Raw genomic sequence first — 15,010 nt, forward strand, 5'->3', positions numbered from 1 at the left:
ATGAGACTGCAATGAATTCAATTCATAAGCTATTTGGAAAGAATGAATAACAACAGACTTAACAAATACACAAATTTTTTGCAAATCAAACGTATGAGATCAAAATGGTATAAACAAGTAGAGAAAGACTTCACTGAATTAGGATCACCAAATCTGCAGGATAGAAACTTAATCAGGAATATGTTCATACTAGGAGATTTGAGGAAGACAAGAAGATTTTTTTTTTTTTTTTTTTTGCTAGTTGCCTTACGTTGCACCGACACAGATAGGTCTTATGGCGACGATGGGACAAGGAAGGGCTAGGAGTGGGAAGGAAGCGGCCGTGGCCTTAAGGTACAGCCCCAGCATTTGCCTGGTGTGAAAATGGGAAACCACGGAAAACCATTTTGAGAGCTGCCGACAGTGGGGTTTGAACCTACTATCTCCCGAATACTGGATAATGACCGCACTTAAGCGACTGCAGCTATCGAGCTCGGTAAGAAGAAATCAACAAGACGCACTTGGCTGGAGGAACAGAAATTACAACAATCGATTAAAATGGCAAGAGCTGTTGGGCAACAAGGAAAGCTCAACAAATATTAATTCCACGTGATCCTAAGGGACCCATTCGCGCAGAAGCAGAATGATTTTTTTTTTTTTTCTTTTTTGCAGGGTTGAATTCAACTCGTTGCAAATTGTAAAAATCCTTATTCTTGCACCATTAGCAGCCCTGGTTTAGAATAGGAAATTTCCTAAGTAGCCTGTCTCTAGTGATCACAAGCAGTTATGTAAAACTGCAAGCTTCCTTGCACTTCTATATTTATTTTTTTAGTAAGGTCTTTCCTCTATCAAACAGCAAGGGTTAACTTATTTTGTAACATTTTTCTTCTTCTGAAGTTTATATAAAATAAAGCTATAGTTTGGAATAGATCAACAGTACCTATTTCAAATCTTAGTTTAATAAAAGCATTAAACAGAAGTTAAATAACATTACAAATACAGTAGAAGTCCGCTATAGCAAGTACGGCTTATAACGAGAACCCCGTTATACCAACAATATTTAGATGTCCCTTCAAAATTCCTATATTAAACTGTGTATTATCCTTCGGTTAAAGCGAGAGCTCTATCACTGACACATCCGTTATTACAAACGATTAAGCACGCGCGATTATTTCCGTTACTGATATTTATGCACCCCAGCGATTATGATGCACGCAATCGATTATCTTTGAATCGTTTCCCCGCTATGTCCACTAGCGAGTTCTCTCGTCGACATTCGAAGGCGATGGCAGAGTCTATTCGCAATACCCGTCGACTGCTGTTCTGTAAAGAAAATTCGAAATGGAAGAGAACATATTTTCGTAATAAATGCGTAAACATGTCCGATAACAGTTCGTAACTCATTAAAAATAAAGGCTGACTAAACAATTGCTTAATTTTAATGCTAAATACTGCAAATAAGTAAAAATGGGATACACCTCGAGATATGGAAAAGCGCATAATTGATTTCACAGGTTAGTTTATATTTTCTCGCGTCTGGTTAAATTACAAAAATGTTATTATCATGTAAATTTATAGCGAGAAGGTTTATAATTTCTCTAGTGGCGCTTGAAGTATGTTTTCTCATATGTATAGTACGGTTAAGTTAGGATAGGTGACGCTGTTTGAATAAGGAAACCGAAACGTTTGCCACAAAATGCGATTGATCATCTTTGGTACAATATAGTTTTCTCACTATGTGAATTTGCGAGCTCTCTCGTCGACATTCGAAGGCGATGTTGGAGTCGATTAGTAATACCCAACGACTGTTATTCTCTAAAGAAAATTCGAATGAAAGAGAATAACAAGTTTTCGTAATAAAATGCGTAAATAACGTGGCCGATAGTAGTTGTTAACTCGTTAAAAATAACGGCTGAAGGAAAAGATGCTATATACTGAAATTAAGTAAGAATATGATGCACCTCAAGATATGGCAGGGTACATCAATGATTTCAGAGGATGGTTCATATTTTCTCATGCCTAGTTAAATTTCGGGATGGCTATTCACATGTAAATTTTTAGCGAGGATAACTCATTTCTCTACATGCGTATCAAATATGTTTTCATGACACATATACGGTTAGGTGACGCTATTTGAAGAAGAAAACTCTGGAGTGATACCGTATATCTCCGAATCTAAGACGATGGTTTTTTCCTCAGAATCTCATGCGAAAAATCAAGGTTCGTCTTGCATTCACGGCCTAACAGTAATGCATACCACTGGTAACTCTCGCGGTAACCACGCTGCTTCTTTTCACCCCCGTACGCACACACAAAATTCATTGACAATAAGCGACCGCCTCTTTATTATACTATATTATACTATTATTTATCTTTATTATACATCGCTAGCCGTGACAATCGGTTGTACAGTGTCTGTGTGTAAAGTCACTGAATCTCGGGAAATAGTGAAGAGAGAATGACATTCTACCAGCCTCTACAAAAACGTTCTCAAATCTGCAGAATGGCATCAAAACATACGAGCCTTTGAATTGTTAGAGAGGCCACGGCTGCTCAGTGGCAGAGTTATAACACGTCTACTGTACCTAACTCTTAGTAAAATTAGTTTTATAGACAGCAAGAATATTGTCGTGATGGATAGTCTTAAAGATACGTGGAACAGGTATTGCCTGCAAATTGTCAACAGGTTCTCGTCGATATTATACCAATTTTAAGTTACCGGTACCTAATGGTTATTAAACACTCGGAAATGTAGAATAATTGTGCAGCCGCCTAACTAAGTCAATATTTGGCGTCGGCGCGAAGACAAAGATACAAAAAATGCATTCAGTGGTCCGCAACAAGGACGCTTTAAGGAAGTCAAAATTGTGAGGTATGTGCACGAAAAACACAAGGGCAGAAAGGCCATACCGTGGCGCAATAAACTCGTTCATTGACCTTCAACGTCCGCGATTAGACCTAGCTATCCGCTGAAGTTGGCCGAACCCAGCAAGCGAGACGTGCATGTAGCTGTAGCCGGTTACATCTGACGGCGAGTAAAAGTACCGTAACATTTTTATGGAGAGCAAGAATATTTTCCTGACGAATCGCCGTATTGTAGAGACGCATGGAATAGGTACTGCCTGCGAATTTCCAACATGTTCTCTTCGGTATTATGATGACAATTTTAAGTTAATGGTCCTTAAACCCGCGGAAATAAAGAATAATTGTGCAGCCGCAAAAAAATGCGCCATAACGAAAGCCAATGTTTGGCGTCTAAAAATGCGTACTGTACAACAAAGGCATTCATATGATTTTACAATGCACTTTTTGAGCCTGATTAAAATTTTTTGAAGGAAAAAGTGGGGTTCGACTTGGATTCGGAGAAATACGAAACTGAATTTTTTTTTCCAGAATGAAATTAAACATACACTTTCACGTAGTATAGGATTTCGAAAAATCAAGTAAGTCATGGTGCGGATATCATCTGCAGAAACGCAAGTTTTGAACAAACTGATTGCCATTTCGTACCGATTTTATGCGTATGGGGGGTTTTCCAACTTTAACACGTTCAGTACCAGCTTCTCAGCGGGACACTTGAATGCCTGGACCAGCCATTTTCATGCCAGGCCCTCTTAACATGCATCACTTAATACAATTTACCATTACTCCTGAACTATAACTGTTAGAAACGCGATACTTTGTGCTTACCTCTAGTAGATACTGAGGGTGTGATATCGGGTATCACAGGTTCCAGGGTGGAGAGGAACACCACACATATTGCAGTACCATATTGAGTCACTTCTAACTTTGTTTCTTGTGCACACTCTACACTTTCTTGAGGGGGTGCTATTACTTTTTACAGGAGGAAATTTAACAAGAACATGTTGCTTCCTTTTTCCATCAAGCCGGAAAACTGGGTCCTTTGTTGGTGCTCGTCGTGGGGGTGGGGATTTAGAGGTGTTCATACTTGATGAAGATGATTCAGAAGGAACTGGAGATACTGATTTAATTATTTGCATATCTTGTATCAGATATCTACAGACTGTTTGCATGAACAAGAGAAATGAGAGGGATTTGTTTCTAGTGTTCTTTTGATGAAGCCTAAATGCATTGAAGAGGGCACATTGTAAAATAAAAAAGAAAACCTTTTTGGGCCACTTCACTGTTTTCCTCATGAACGGATACATTGCAAGGTACTGATCAGCAATATCCACTCCATGCATGTGTGGGTTATAATCAACAATACATTCTGGCTTCATTGCAGGTTTTCCAAATCTACCTTTTGGTACTTCCGTCATTTCTGCTGAATGCATTGTTGAAATCATTGTTATGACCCTCTTGTCCATCCATGAAAGAAGAAGAACCTCGCCATTTCTAATAAAAGTCATTTCTCCTCTTTTCAGACTTTTCTGTCGTTCCCTGACTTCTTTTTTGTTTTGCTAGGGGCTTTACGTCGCACAGACACAGATAGGTCTTATGGCGACGATGGGATAGGAAAGGCCTAGGAGTTGGAAGGAAGCGGCCGTGGCCTTAATTAAGGTACAGCCCCAGCATTTGCCTGACTTCTTTAGGGACCCCCCTGTTTTGCCGTATTGTTCCACAAACAGTAGTGTTGCGCTCACGCAATTCCTTAGCCAAACCTACACTGTTATAAAAATTATCCATATATACCGCGTACCCCTGGTCAAGGTAGGGATTCAGTAATTCCAACACTGTGTCTCTGAGTGAAATTCCACTTCCATCATAAATTTTGAGAGTGCAAATATACCTTGAACTCGACTCGCACACCATCCTGACTAAAATGCCGTACTTAGTAAGTTTTCCAGGATTGTAGACTCGAAATTTCAAACGCCCTCGCCAAGCTAGCATCCCCTCATCCAATGCAATCTTTTTGCCTGGAGTGTATACGGTTGAAAATTTATTGCTCAATATTTCCAAAATAGGTCGAATTTTATACAGCCTATCTGTACTATCGGCATAATGGTTACTGTCACTGAAGTGAAGAAATGAAAGAATATGAAGGAAGCGTGTTCGGGACATTGTTTTAGAAAATATCGGAGTCTGAAACACAGGGTCTTCGGTCCAGTACATTTTTATATCAGGCTTTTGGACTATACCTGTGATGAACATCAACCCTAAAAACTTTTTCAACTCGGAGACATCAATCGGTTTCCAGGATTGCATTATCGAATTCTTTGTGAAAGGCCGGGGCGCTGCACGTATCACTTGACTCGCGTATAGATTCGTCTGCTCACACACATACTGATAAAATTCGTCATTCATGAAAATACTCACGTAACTCATAATATCCTGCTCATTTTCTATTTGAACATTTAGCCCTGAATTCCCTGTAAATGGTGGAACAGGTGGACAATAACTAGGATGATATGTATTGGGCACTTCACTTTCCTCTATAAGCCTATCGCATTCGGGAATCGGAATTTCCTCGTCAATCTCACTTTCACTATCTGAGTCTATTTCAGGAATAAGTTCATCACCAGAATCATCATTGTGAACAATATCTAACAGTTCTTCTTCCGTAAGAAACTTTGTTTTATAAGCCATTATACTACACTCGGTAAGAACGACATGCACTGCATTGGAATCTCAAGTACCGACTTGACGCGCGAGGAAGTGCTGAGATTTTCCAGCTAAAACTGCTGAGATAAACATGAGCCCACTCAACACGAGGGTTATCTCAACAAGGTCAACAAACTTCCTTTTACAACCAGTAACGCTGACTAAGGTGTAAGAATGTACAGATGACGAATATAAATAGCATTGCTTCGCGCGGAACATTAAAACGTCTTACGCCGTCCACGGCCCGCAGCATAGGAGCAAGCTTAAACGTCTTCCGCCGTCCACGGTCCGCAATGAGTTAATACAAAAATCAGATATAATGACAATCCGCCATAGCGAGTAAATTTTCCGCTATTGTGAATTCTCGCTCTAACGGACTTCTACTGTACTATTCAAAGCATGAGAATCATGCACTAAAATCGTAACGTTAAAACTTGATAAACTGGAATTTCAAAGTCTGTAAGTACAATTCTCTACTCATTTAATTCTGAACTCCACTGTACAAACAACGGTAATATTCAAATAAATACAGTTCTTAGACAACTTACTTAGTAGAGAGTTTCATTAGGGCTCGAGCCACAATATTCAACTCGACAAAAGCCAATGGAAATATACCAATCCTCTCCCCCAATCGTCCTTCTGCCCAGTTTTCATCAACACGCCTCAACACGGTAATTATTTCTCCCTAAAATCATAATTGGACAAATTATAAAACATAACAATCGTATCACAAGGAACATAACTCGGACAAAAGAATACTGTTCTTACTTTATTAAAAGTGAGGCAGCCTTCTTCATCATCATTAGTCATCCTGAAGTCATAGAGAGCCTTGCACTGAGGGATTTGGCTGGGTAGTGGAGAGATAACCTGAAACAAAGCAGCTGCAGTTACAACATGATACTGTAAGAAAGAGCATCAACATGTCGTCGTATGTAAAGCAGAACCTATACACTGATTCCATCGACAGAGCGTACAGCTGAGCTCAAGAAAGTAATATTCCTGTCAAAACAAAAACATTGACCATACATCTACAAAGAACTGGATGTAAATATCCGTATCTGAGAGGTAAAAGGGCGTAGGTCTATTTTTTGTGATTCTGAGTTACGGCCATTTTTGTGTTTGGTATAATCAACCGCATCTATGGAATAAAGGCGGTTGTCCTGTTGCCATTCCTTGCGGATTTAGAGTATAGCATAAAGGTGGTAGTTCAGAGTGGTTTTAGGACAGAAAGGATGCATATGGGACATTCACCTTTCGGAGAAAACTTTTTAATGCTGCAAGGTCGCATGTGGGACATCCGCCTTTTGTCTTCTAAGTAATTTCTCTGCAGGAAGAAAGAGTCAATAGACATTCGCCTTATGCCTACATTATTGCAGTACAATAATGAAGTGTGCTTAATTATTATTTCCTGTGTTACAGTAATATAAAAGACCTGCGTTATCGCATGCAAATTAGCGTGAAAACAACAACAGTGAAATATTTAAGCCACAAGAAGTTAAAAGTTTCGTGAGACTTTGGTGTTTGAACGTATGTAAACTGAATAGTTTTCCAAGAGGGAAGATGATATTACAATTTGCTCTCAAGCAAGCGCATGAAATGAGAGGTAAATACTTACGTTTCTTACTGAAGAGTTCCGTATTAGCCTACATTTCATTACTGACTATGCTTTGTGGAATTATACACTAATCACCAACTTTGATGTATAGAATGAATTAATGCTATCTTCCAACTTCTTCCTGATACGTTTCTGAATATGCAGGTCGTTCATAACTTCAAACAGATTAAAATTAATCCCATTATCGTATGCTGTATTCTTAGTAATATCTTAATCATCGTTATTATTACTATATTAGTGTTATTTATCAACATTAAACTCAGCTCCTAAACTTCCACTACAAATATTGCATATTGCTAACATAAAAAAAGAATATTCTCACGTGAAGAGACACTGGACGGCAAGCATTCACTTGAGAAACCTGTGGATGAAGAGCATATGGAAGACTTGCAGGATGACACTGCATCATACTTCTCTGACTTGGATTCAAATTACGAACCTGAAGGCAGTAAAAGAGGTGGGCTTTCTCTAGACGGTCAGTTTGACATTTTGTACCCAAGACATTAGGACAATTATAATGATTACTATTATTATTATTATTATGAACATAAAATTTCTTTTAATTTCAGAATGTCAAAATAACTCAACAGAGGCATGCGAGTTACTTGCAACTAACAGAAAAGTAAAAGAAGGAGTAGTACCACGGTTACTAGACAAGACGGTAGGGGTCACGCGCAGGCTCGCTTTGGCTGGCGACGTCATGTGGCCTCCACTGCCGAGCTTGCAGTGAACACAAACCATTGTAATTGAACGTTTCTGTTAATGATTTGATTTTTTTTTTTTTTAACCACTTGATTAATATTTTTCAATTTTGTCAAATATAATTGCCAGTTGATACGTGTAGATTATGTTGTAATTTATTTCGGTATTTGTCAGAGCGTTACAAGTAATATAATAAACTGCTTAACACGAACAATAATTCTAGAAGCTTTCTCAGTACTAAATTATCTTTTGCCACACAAATAAATTATTTACATTTTGGTTTTCGTATTTTCTATCCACCCAGTGATTTTAGAACGATTTTATACGCAGTTTTATTTCTAAAACTACTTACTAAAAATAAAGAAACGTGACCAATCACACGGGATGCTTCTTACCCGTTGTTTTAGCAGGTTTAGCAGCTGTTTGTACCACACACGTTGACACGGGAGTTTAGGACGTGAAATCGATTATTAATAGTGATTGCAGTCTCTCCTACATAGCCGAGCTCTAGAAAGTTGTGGCATATTGCCTTACCCACAGTCAGTGATAACAGTTCAGCGGCTTTCCATACATTTTTAGGGGATAGAGGCTTCCCATGGTGAAAATTAATTCGAATAATTTGTCAAGAGCATGATTTTGTTGCTCTATACAGTTCCCATAGGCACTTTTTAAGCTGTTTGTACCACACACGTCGACACGGGAGTTCAGGACATCAAATCGATTATTAATAGTGATTGCAGTCTCTCCTACATAGCTGAGCTCTAGAAAGTTGTGGCATATTGCCTTACCCACGGTCAGTGGTAACAGTTCAGCGGGTTTCCATACATTTTGCCTCTCCGTTCCAGTCACAAGAATATGCTTTATTGAAAGAGTATGCGCATATTGCAGGTCTTCGCCCTCACTTTGCATTTCAATTTTGTAAATGCTTCTTTTGTAACAGATTGTCCACTTTTCAGTAGATATCCTTGCGCAGTAATTCAAGTGCGTGAGGCACATCGCAAGAAAACCACATGTTACGTTCTTAACTTGATGGTTTTTCCAATGTGTTAAGAATTACTAGTACGGTAATTAACACTTTAATAAATAGGGGAAGCAGTATTATTTTGATCCATGAAGACTTCTCCGAGTAGAACCAACCTTATCCTGACAAGTTTTGGGAATCATTAAGTCGTACCTAAAAGCTACTTCCACGTTGAGATATTAATGGATGATGAAGCATTTGAGGCCGATGTATACGTTGCGACTAGCGATACAATGAAGATGCCTGCAAAAATTGGAAGTGATATTCTACAGCAAGGAGTAGTAGTGATGAATCAGAATGGTGTTCGAATATCCAAGCCAAAACCAGATATACATCTCGTGATGATTAACGTAGATGAAAAGCAGCAACTGGATATACGTGAGCCTACAAATTATGACTACAAGCAACAGGTTGTTCCAACTGATTTCCTCCTATGAATCTGCCAACATGAAAGTTCAGAAGTTGACCATTATGCTGAAAAAAGAACAGTCGGTATTCAGCAGACCACAACAACTTGCACCTGCAGGAAAGAACGCTGTTGATGAGCATGTGAAGAAATGGCTACAGGAAGGCATCATCGAACCAAGATCTTCTGAGTATGCCAGCTCTGTGATTGTAGTGCAGAAGAAAGTTGGCTCTCCTCGCTTGTGTACCGACTATCGTAAGATAAACAAGATTGTCCTACAGGATCGACAGCCGTTGTTGCTCATAGAAGATATTTTGGATAAATTGCAAGCAGTATGAGTATTCAGTACATTTGACTTAACAAATGGATTTTTTTCACAGGACAGTGAAATCTCAAAAAACACACTGCTTTCGTCACTAATTCAGGTAAGTTTCAGTTCCGAAAAGCACCATTTGGTCTGTGCAACTCACCGGCAGTGTTCCAATGATTCATTAACTGTGTCTTCCGACCATTAGTAGTTAAGGGCATAGTACTCATTTATATGGATAATTTGATATTTCCGGATAAAGATGAAACTGAAGGATTACACCGTTTAAAGATGGTACTGGATGTGGCTAAGTACTATGGCATTGAACTGAACAAAGAGAAATGCCACCTACTAAAAAAGAAGGTTGAGTTATTGGGACATGTGGTGGAAGATGGACGACTATCAGCCTGCAGACAAAACTGAAGCTGTAATGAAATTTCCAGAACCAAGAAATGTGTTTAACCAGATTCCTTAGGAAGTTCAAGCCAGAATACTCTGTTATTGCAAAACTGTTAAGCGATCTGCTGAAGAAAGACAATACATTTCAGTTTTCTTAAGCCTTGAAAAGGAAGCTATATCAAGAAATCCTGTTTTACTCATCTATATTTCTTCATACGGATGCAAGTAAGTTTGGATATTGAGCAAAGATCAGATGAGGACTGTCAAATACATCCTGTATATTACATGAGCAAAAATATAATACAACAAAAGGTAAAGTATCACAGTTATGAGCTTGAACTGTTAGCCATCATTATTGCATTGAAGAAGTTTTGAGTGTATCTTCTATGAACAGACTTCAAAAGTATCACATGTCGTGCTGCTTTCCAAAAGACCATGCATAAGATAGATCTGACACCTAAGGTTGCAAGATGGGCCCTGATCTTTGGGAGAGTACCGCTATACCATTGAACACAGAAGTGGAACGAGGGTAAATGTGTTTGTTAAGGATATTTCTCTCTTGAGTTTTTATAGAATAAGGGAGATTTTTTAACATTTTAAAAATTCTTCTGAGCATTTCTCTTGTTTTTGTAAGCTTTTGGCAACATAACCACTATCCACTTTTTCTACTGAAACCAGGTTGACACCATCTTGCACATTTAAACTCGTCCATTTTTGATAAGTACTTCCTTCAAATACCATTTCAAACTTTACAAATCTCAACATTTGGTTTTTCCTAAGTTCTTTCAACATCTAACAAAATACTCCTCAAAGCACTGAGTTTTGCTTTAAGTAGCAGATACTTTACAGCTTCTTTAGGGTATTGAGGGTTCTTGTAGTCTTTTCTCACAGTACTCTTTTACAAGCCGGACCCATAGTGTAGGGGTAGCGTGCCTGCCTCTTACCCGGAGGCCCCGGGTTCGATTCCCAGCCAGGTCAGCAACTTTTACCTGGATCTGAGGGCTGATTTGAGGTCCACTCAGCCTACGTGATTAGAATTGAGGGGCTATCTGACAGTAAGATAGAAAGCCAAGAATAACGGCCAAGTGGATTTGTCGTGCTGACCACACGTCAACTCACAATCTGCAGGCCTTCAGGCTGAGCAGCAGTCGCTTGGTAGGTCAAGGCCCTTCAAAGGCTGTAGTTAAGACTTTAATATTACTTATCTAGACTCACAGAGCGCGCAGATGCCATGCGGAATATTGAACACTTTTGCGCATTGCCATGTTGCGGGCGCTTCAGCTTCGAACGCATGGCTAGCACGTAGTAATGTTTACAGACCCTTGCATGTTTTTGATTTGAATCATGCATGTTAGTGGATCTGTTTTAGCATTATATGTGACGGAGTGATAATTTGTCAAATATTTTAAAGGAAATTGGGAGCAGATACATTACGGTACCGGTAGTTAAACTGATCGGCAATATGAGGCCTAAAGTTGGGTCTTATCTGTGGAATGGAAAGATATTCACAAGGATGAATTCGTGTGCAGCCTTCATTTGTACAGATTGGTATCAGAAGGGATCTGGTATTTCTTCTCACATGTGAGTAGAAATTGAACTGTTATAAAATAACTTTCATTTATCATAATCAAGAACGAAACACGTTATAGGGTGGTTGATTCAGAGAACGCATGGACATGAAATTTAGAATATTTAGGCTCCTTGTTCTTCTTTTTCTTGTCTGGCTTTTTCCAATTCATCGGGGATAATTGTTTAGAACTAAACAGCTGTTCTGAAAAAAAGATACATATTTGTTATACAAACTGTGTAGCGGTATTACAAATTTGACCCACCTGGGCCTAGAATCCGTAAGATATGATTGATACAACTTGATAAAACCTTTTAATGTTAGGGTATTGCTTCAAATCCTCAATCATCAGAAAAATGATTTATTAGTATCATATGTCTTAAGTTCTCCAATTTTTCACACTTGCTTCATAATAAGAGAACATAATTGTTAATACGCTATTTCAAAAAAATCTGACAATATAGTCTAAATAAAGCTCATTACAATCTTGTCAATCCTAGTCTGCATTAGAAAACGCTAATCAAAATAACTGTTCACTACGATATTAATCTTTGTTTGGAAGTGCTTTACTTTCAATTTCAATTATTTTCTTTCAGGTGTAAATCATGGTGCTCATATTAGAGGAAAATTTGAACGCACTTTCAATTTTTATGTGCTCAGATAATGTTAATTCAGATTGAGTTTGTAAAAGCAGTAATATTTAAGAAGATAATATTATGAGGAGGGTTTTACATCTTAAATGATAACATACTTAAGCCTAACCGGGCGAGTTGGCCATGCGGTTAGGACCGTGCAGCTGTGAGCTTGCATCCGGGATATAGTGGGTTCGAACCCATACTGTCAGCAGCACTGAAGATGGTTTTCCATGGTTTCCCATTTTCACACCAGGCAAATTCTGGGGTTGTACTTTAATTAAGGCCACGGGCTCTTCCTTCCCATTCCTAGGCCCTTCCTATCCCATCGTCGCCAAAGACCTATCTGTGTTGGTGCGACGTAAAGCAAATTGTAAAAAATAAAAAATAAAACTTAAGCATAAACCACGCAGAGAAACTCAAACTAACCCTAGACATTAATTTCATTCTAAGAAATACACAATAGAAGACTAGCACCAGTGTAACGAATGTCAGACAGCATTTACCTAAATCCAAATCACACAAAAATAATAATTCAACTTCTACTCATCCAATTACATTATTTCATACCCAAACCAAACCCCATGGCACAACAGGCCCGAAAGGCCATGGCCTACCAAGCGACCGCTGCTCAGCCTGAAGGCCTGCAGATTACAAGGTGTCATGTGGACAGCACCACGAATCCTCTCGGCCGTTATCTCACCGACAGATAGCTCCGCAATTGTAATCACGTAGGTTGAGTGTATCTCAAACCAGCACTCAGATTCAGGTATAAATCTCTGACCTGGCCAGGGATTGAATCCGGGGCATCCGGGTAAGAAGTAGACATGCTACCCCTACACCGCATATTCAAAAAATTATAAAACATGTATCTGATTGTTATAGATATCTGCAGTCATGTACTTTTTAAACAATGTGTTCAGAGAATTGAGTAACATTTGCTGTAATGACTTATCAAAGAGGAATCATAAGCTATGTACCTTTCATAGGAAGATTTTATTTCACAGGTTTCCTTTTTTGTTGATATTGAAATTGTTATTGGCACAGGAGTTTGTAAATATTTAATTTATGTGTTCTCTAGTCTGCTGAGAGACAGGCAATTTTTATCTCACCATGTATAATCACACTTAAGTTGTAGACTGCTTTTTGAACATATCTTCATATTTTCAATAAAGCTAAATTGTAGAGCCTAGGTTTCTCAAGAGACAGACTGTCACATGATTCTCGTCCTAGAGCAGACTCTTGTCATATGTACAATGTTCAAACACATCAGTTACAAACATGACCCTTACATTAAAGTGAGCGACATGATTATCAATCAACCAATCAATACCGATCTGCATTTAGGGCAGTCGCCCAGGTGGCAGATTCCCTATCTGTTGTTTTCCTAGCCTTTTTGAGATACCACTAGTGTATTTTTCAGTATTCTTATTCATTCTGCCAAAGGTTTTTTTTAGGTGCGCCACCTATGGACTATCCAAAGGATTTGTGTCGACTGTTCAGTTTCTATACAAAAATACATTTTAATATTACCACAGTCTTGATATTATGTATATTTATTGCGTGTGTACGCGGTAATCGATGTAGGCTGTCATTAATTTTATAGGGGGGATGTTTTCATGTGTGCGAAATTTAAGTTAATGACTGAATTCCATACGATCTCGTCAAGCTGAGGAGTGCCCACAATATGGCGGTACGTGCATGGACATGTCTTCCCCAGTCACACGCTTCTGCGCAGCCTGTGGTGTGGGGCCTTGGGCTGTAGTGCCATAGGTTTTTTTTTTTTGAGGGGGGGGGGGGGGATTCTCTTACAAATTTCTCAACATGGCCACACATTTTAAGAGAATGATCAACACAGAGTCCATTTTCTAACCATGTCATTGCAGCAAACTTGAGGAAAAAGACGTGCTAGTTGTTAATTTTTAGTATTTAGCACGCCAAGCTGAACTTTAATAATAATATAAGAGAATTTATTGGACTCCAACCTATTCAATACATTACAGGATGTTAACATTTTTAGTTAAACATCGTTAAAATGGAGACATGTTTCGCCCTCATGTGGGGCATCATCAGTCATATCAAAGCACCTCAAAATTAAACCAGACGTCTGGTTGGAAATTATGAACATAATATGTAAGAAAGAATACATTAAAAACACGTACAAAGTCCTATCCAAAACGAAATAACAATAGACTAGTTACACATAGTAAAATACGTTAGTGGTTTCTTAATATTAAAATGAGGCCGTCATATACACAGTATAAAAATGGAAGTAATCAAAGTCCATATGATATTGAGTTCGATGGTAGTTCTACGTAGTATATACAAAAGTTGGCCAAATAAAACACAATTTATAATTACTGTACACTTATTTATAATTGTTAAAATTGATGAGGTAAAATATTCCAATTTGTCTATTTGTAATTTGGCTCCAACCAAAATAATTCGCCCTGGGATTCATGAGGTAGTCAACTCCGTTGGTCACATTCTATTTGAATGGAGAGCACAGTGCAAGTGAACAGCTTTTGTTGATTATAAACTGAGGCTGTGCTAAGACAGAGTTAAAACAACACCGGCTTCAAATGAAGATAGTTAAAAACATCATTCGGTTCTTCCTAGTTGACTAAAGGTTTGCGTATATTTTGTTGTTGAAATGTGGGAAAGTCAGTTGTTGGTTGAATGGGCAACGGTCGAAAATGTTGTGCAGTGCAATTACTTGTAAGCTGAACTTTGTTATAAATTAACCAACAAATATACTCAGAAAAGAGAGTCTAATCCAGGAGCAAAGCACGATATAACAGGCTATTTTATAATGGCTTC

General features: G+C 38.4%; 1 protein-coding gene across 1 annotated transcript in view; it reads right to left on the reverse strand.

Annotated features, from left to right (window-relative positions):
- The window catches only part of POSH (Plenty of SH3s), a 311,783-nt gene that overhangs the window by 264,805 nt on the left and 31,968 nt on the right, over positions 1 to 15,010 (reverse strand). The window contains exons 4-5 of the mRNA XM_067143214.2: positions 6,310 to 6,408; positions 6,090 to 6,226 (exon numbers count right to left, since the gene is read on the reverse strand). Coding sequence (XP_066999315.2) covers positions 6,090 to 6,226; positions 6,310 to 6,408 — 236 coding nt within the window. The remainder of the gene's footprint in view (positions 1 to 6,089; positions 6,227 to 6,309; positions 6,409 to 15,010) is intronic.

Source organism: Anabrus simplex, chromosome 3, assembly GCF_040414725.1.
Source record: "Anabrus simplex isolate iqAnaSimp1 chromosome 3, ASM4041472v1, whole genome shotgun sequence".
In the NCBI taxonomy this organism is placed as follows: Eukaryota; Metazoa; Arthropoda; class Insecta; order Orthoptera; family Tettigoniidae; genus Anabrus; species Anabrus simplex.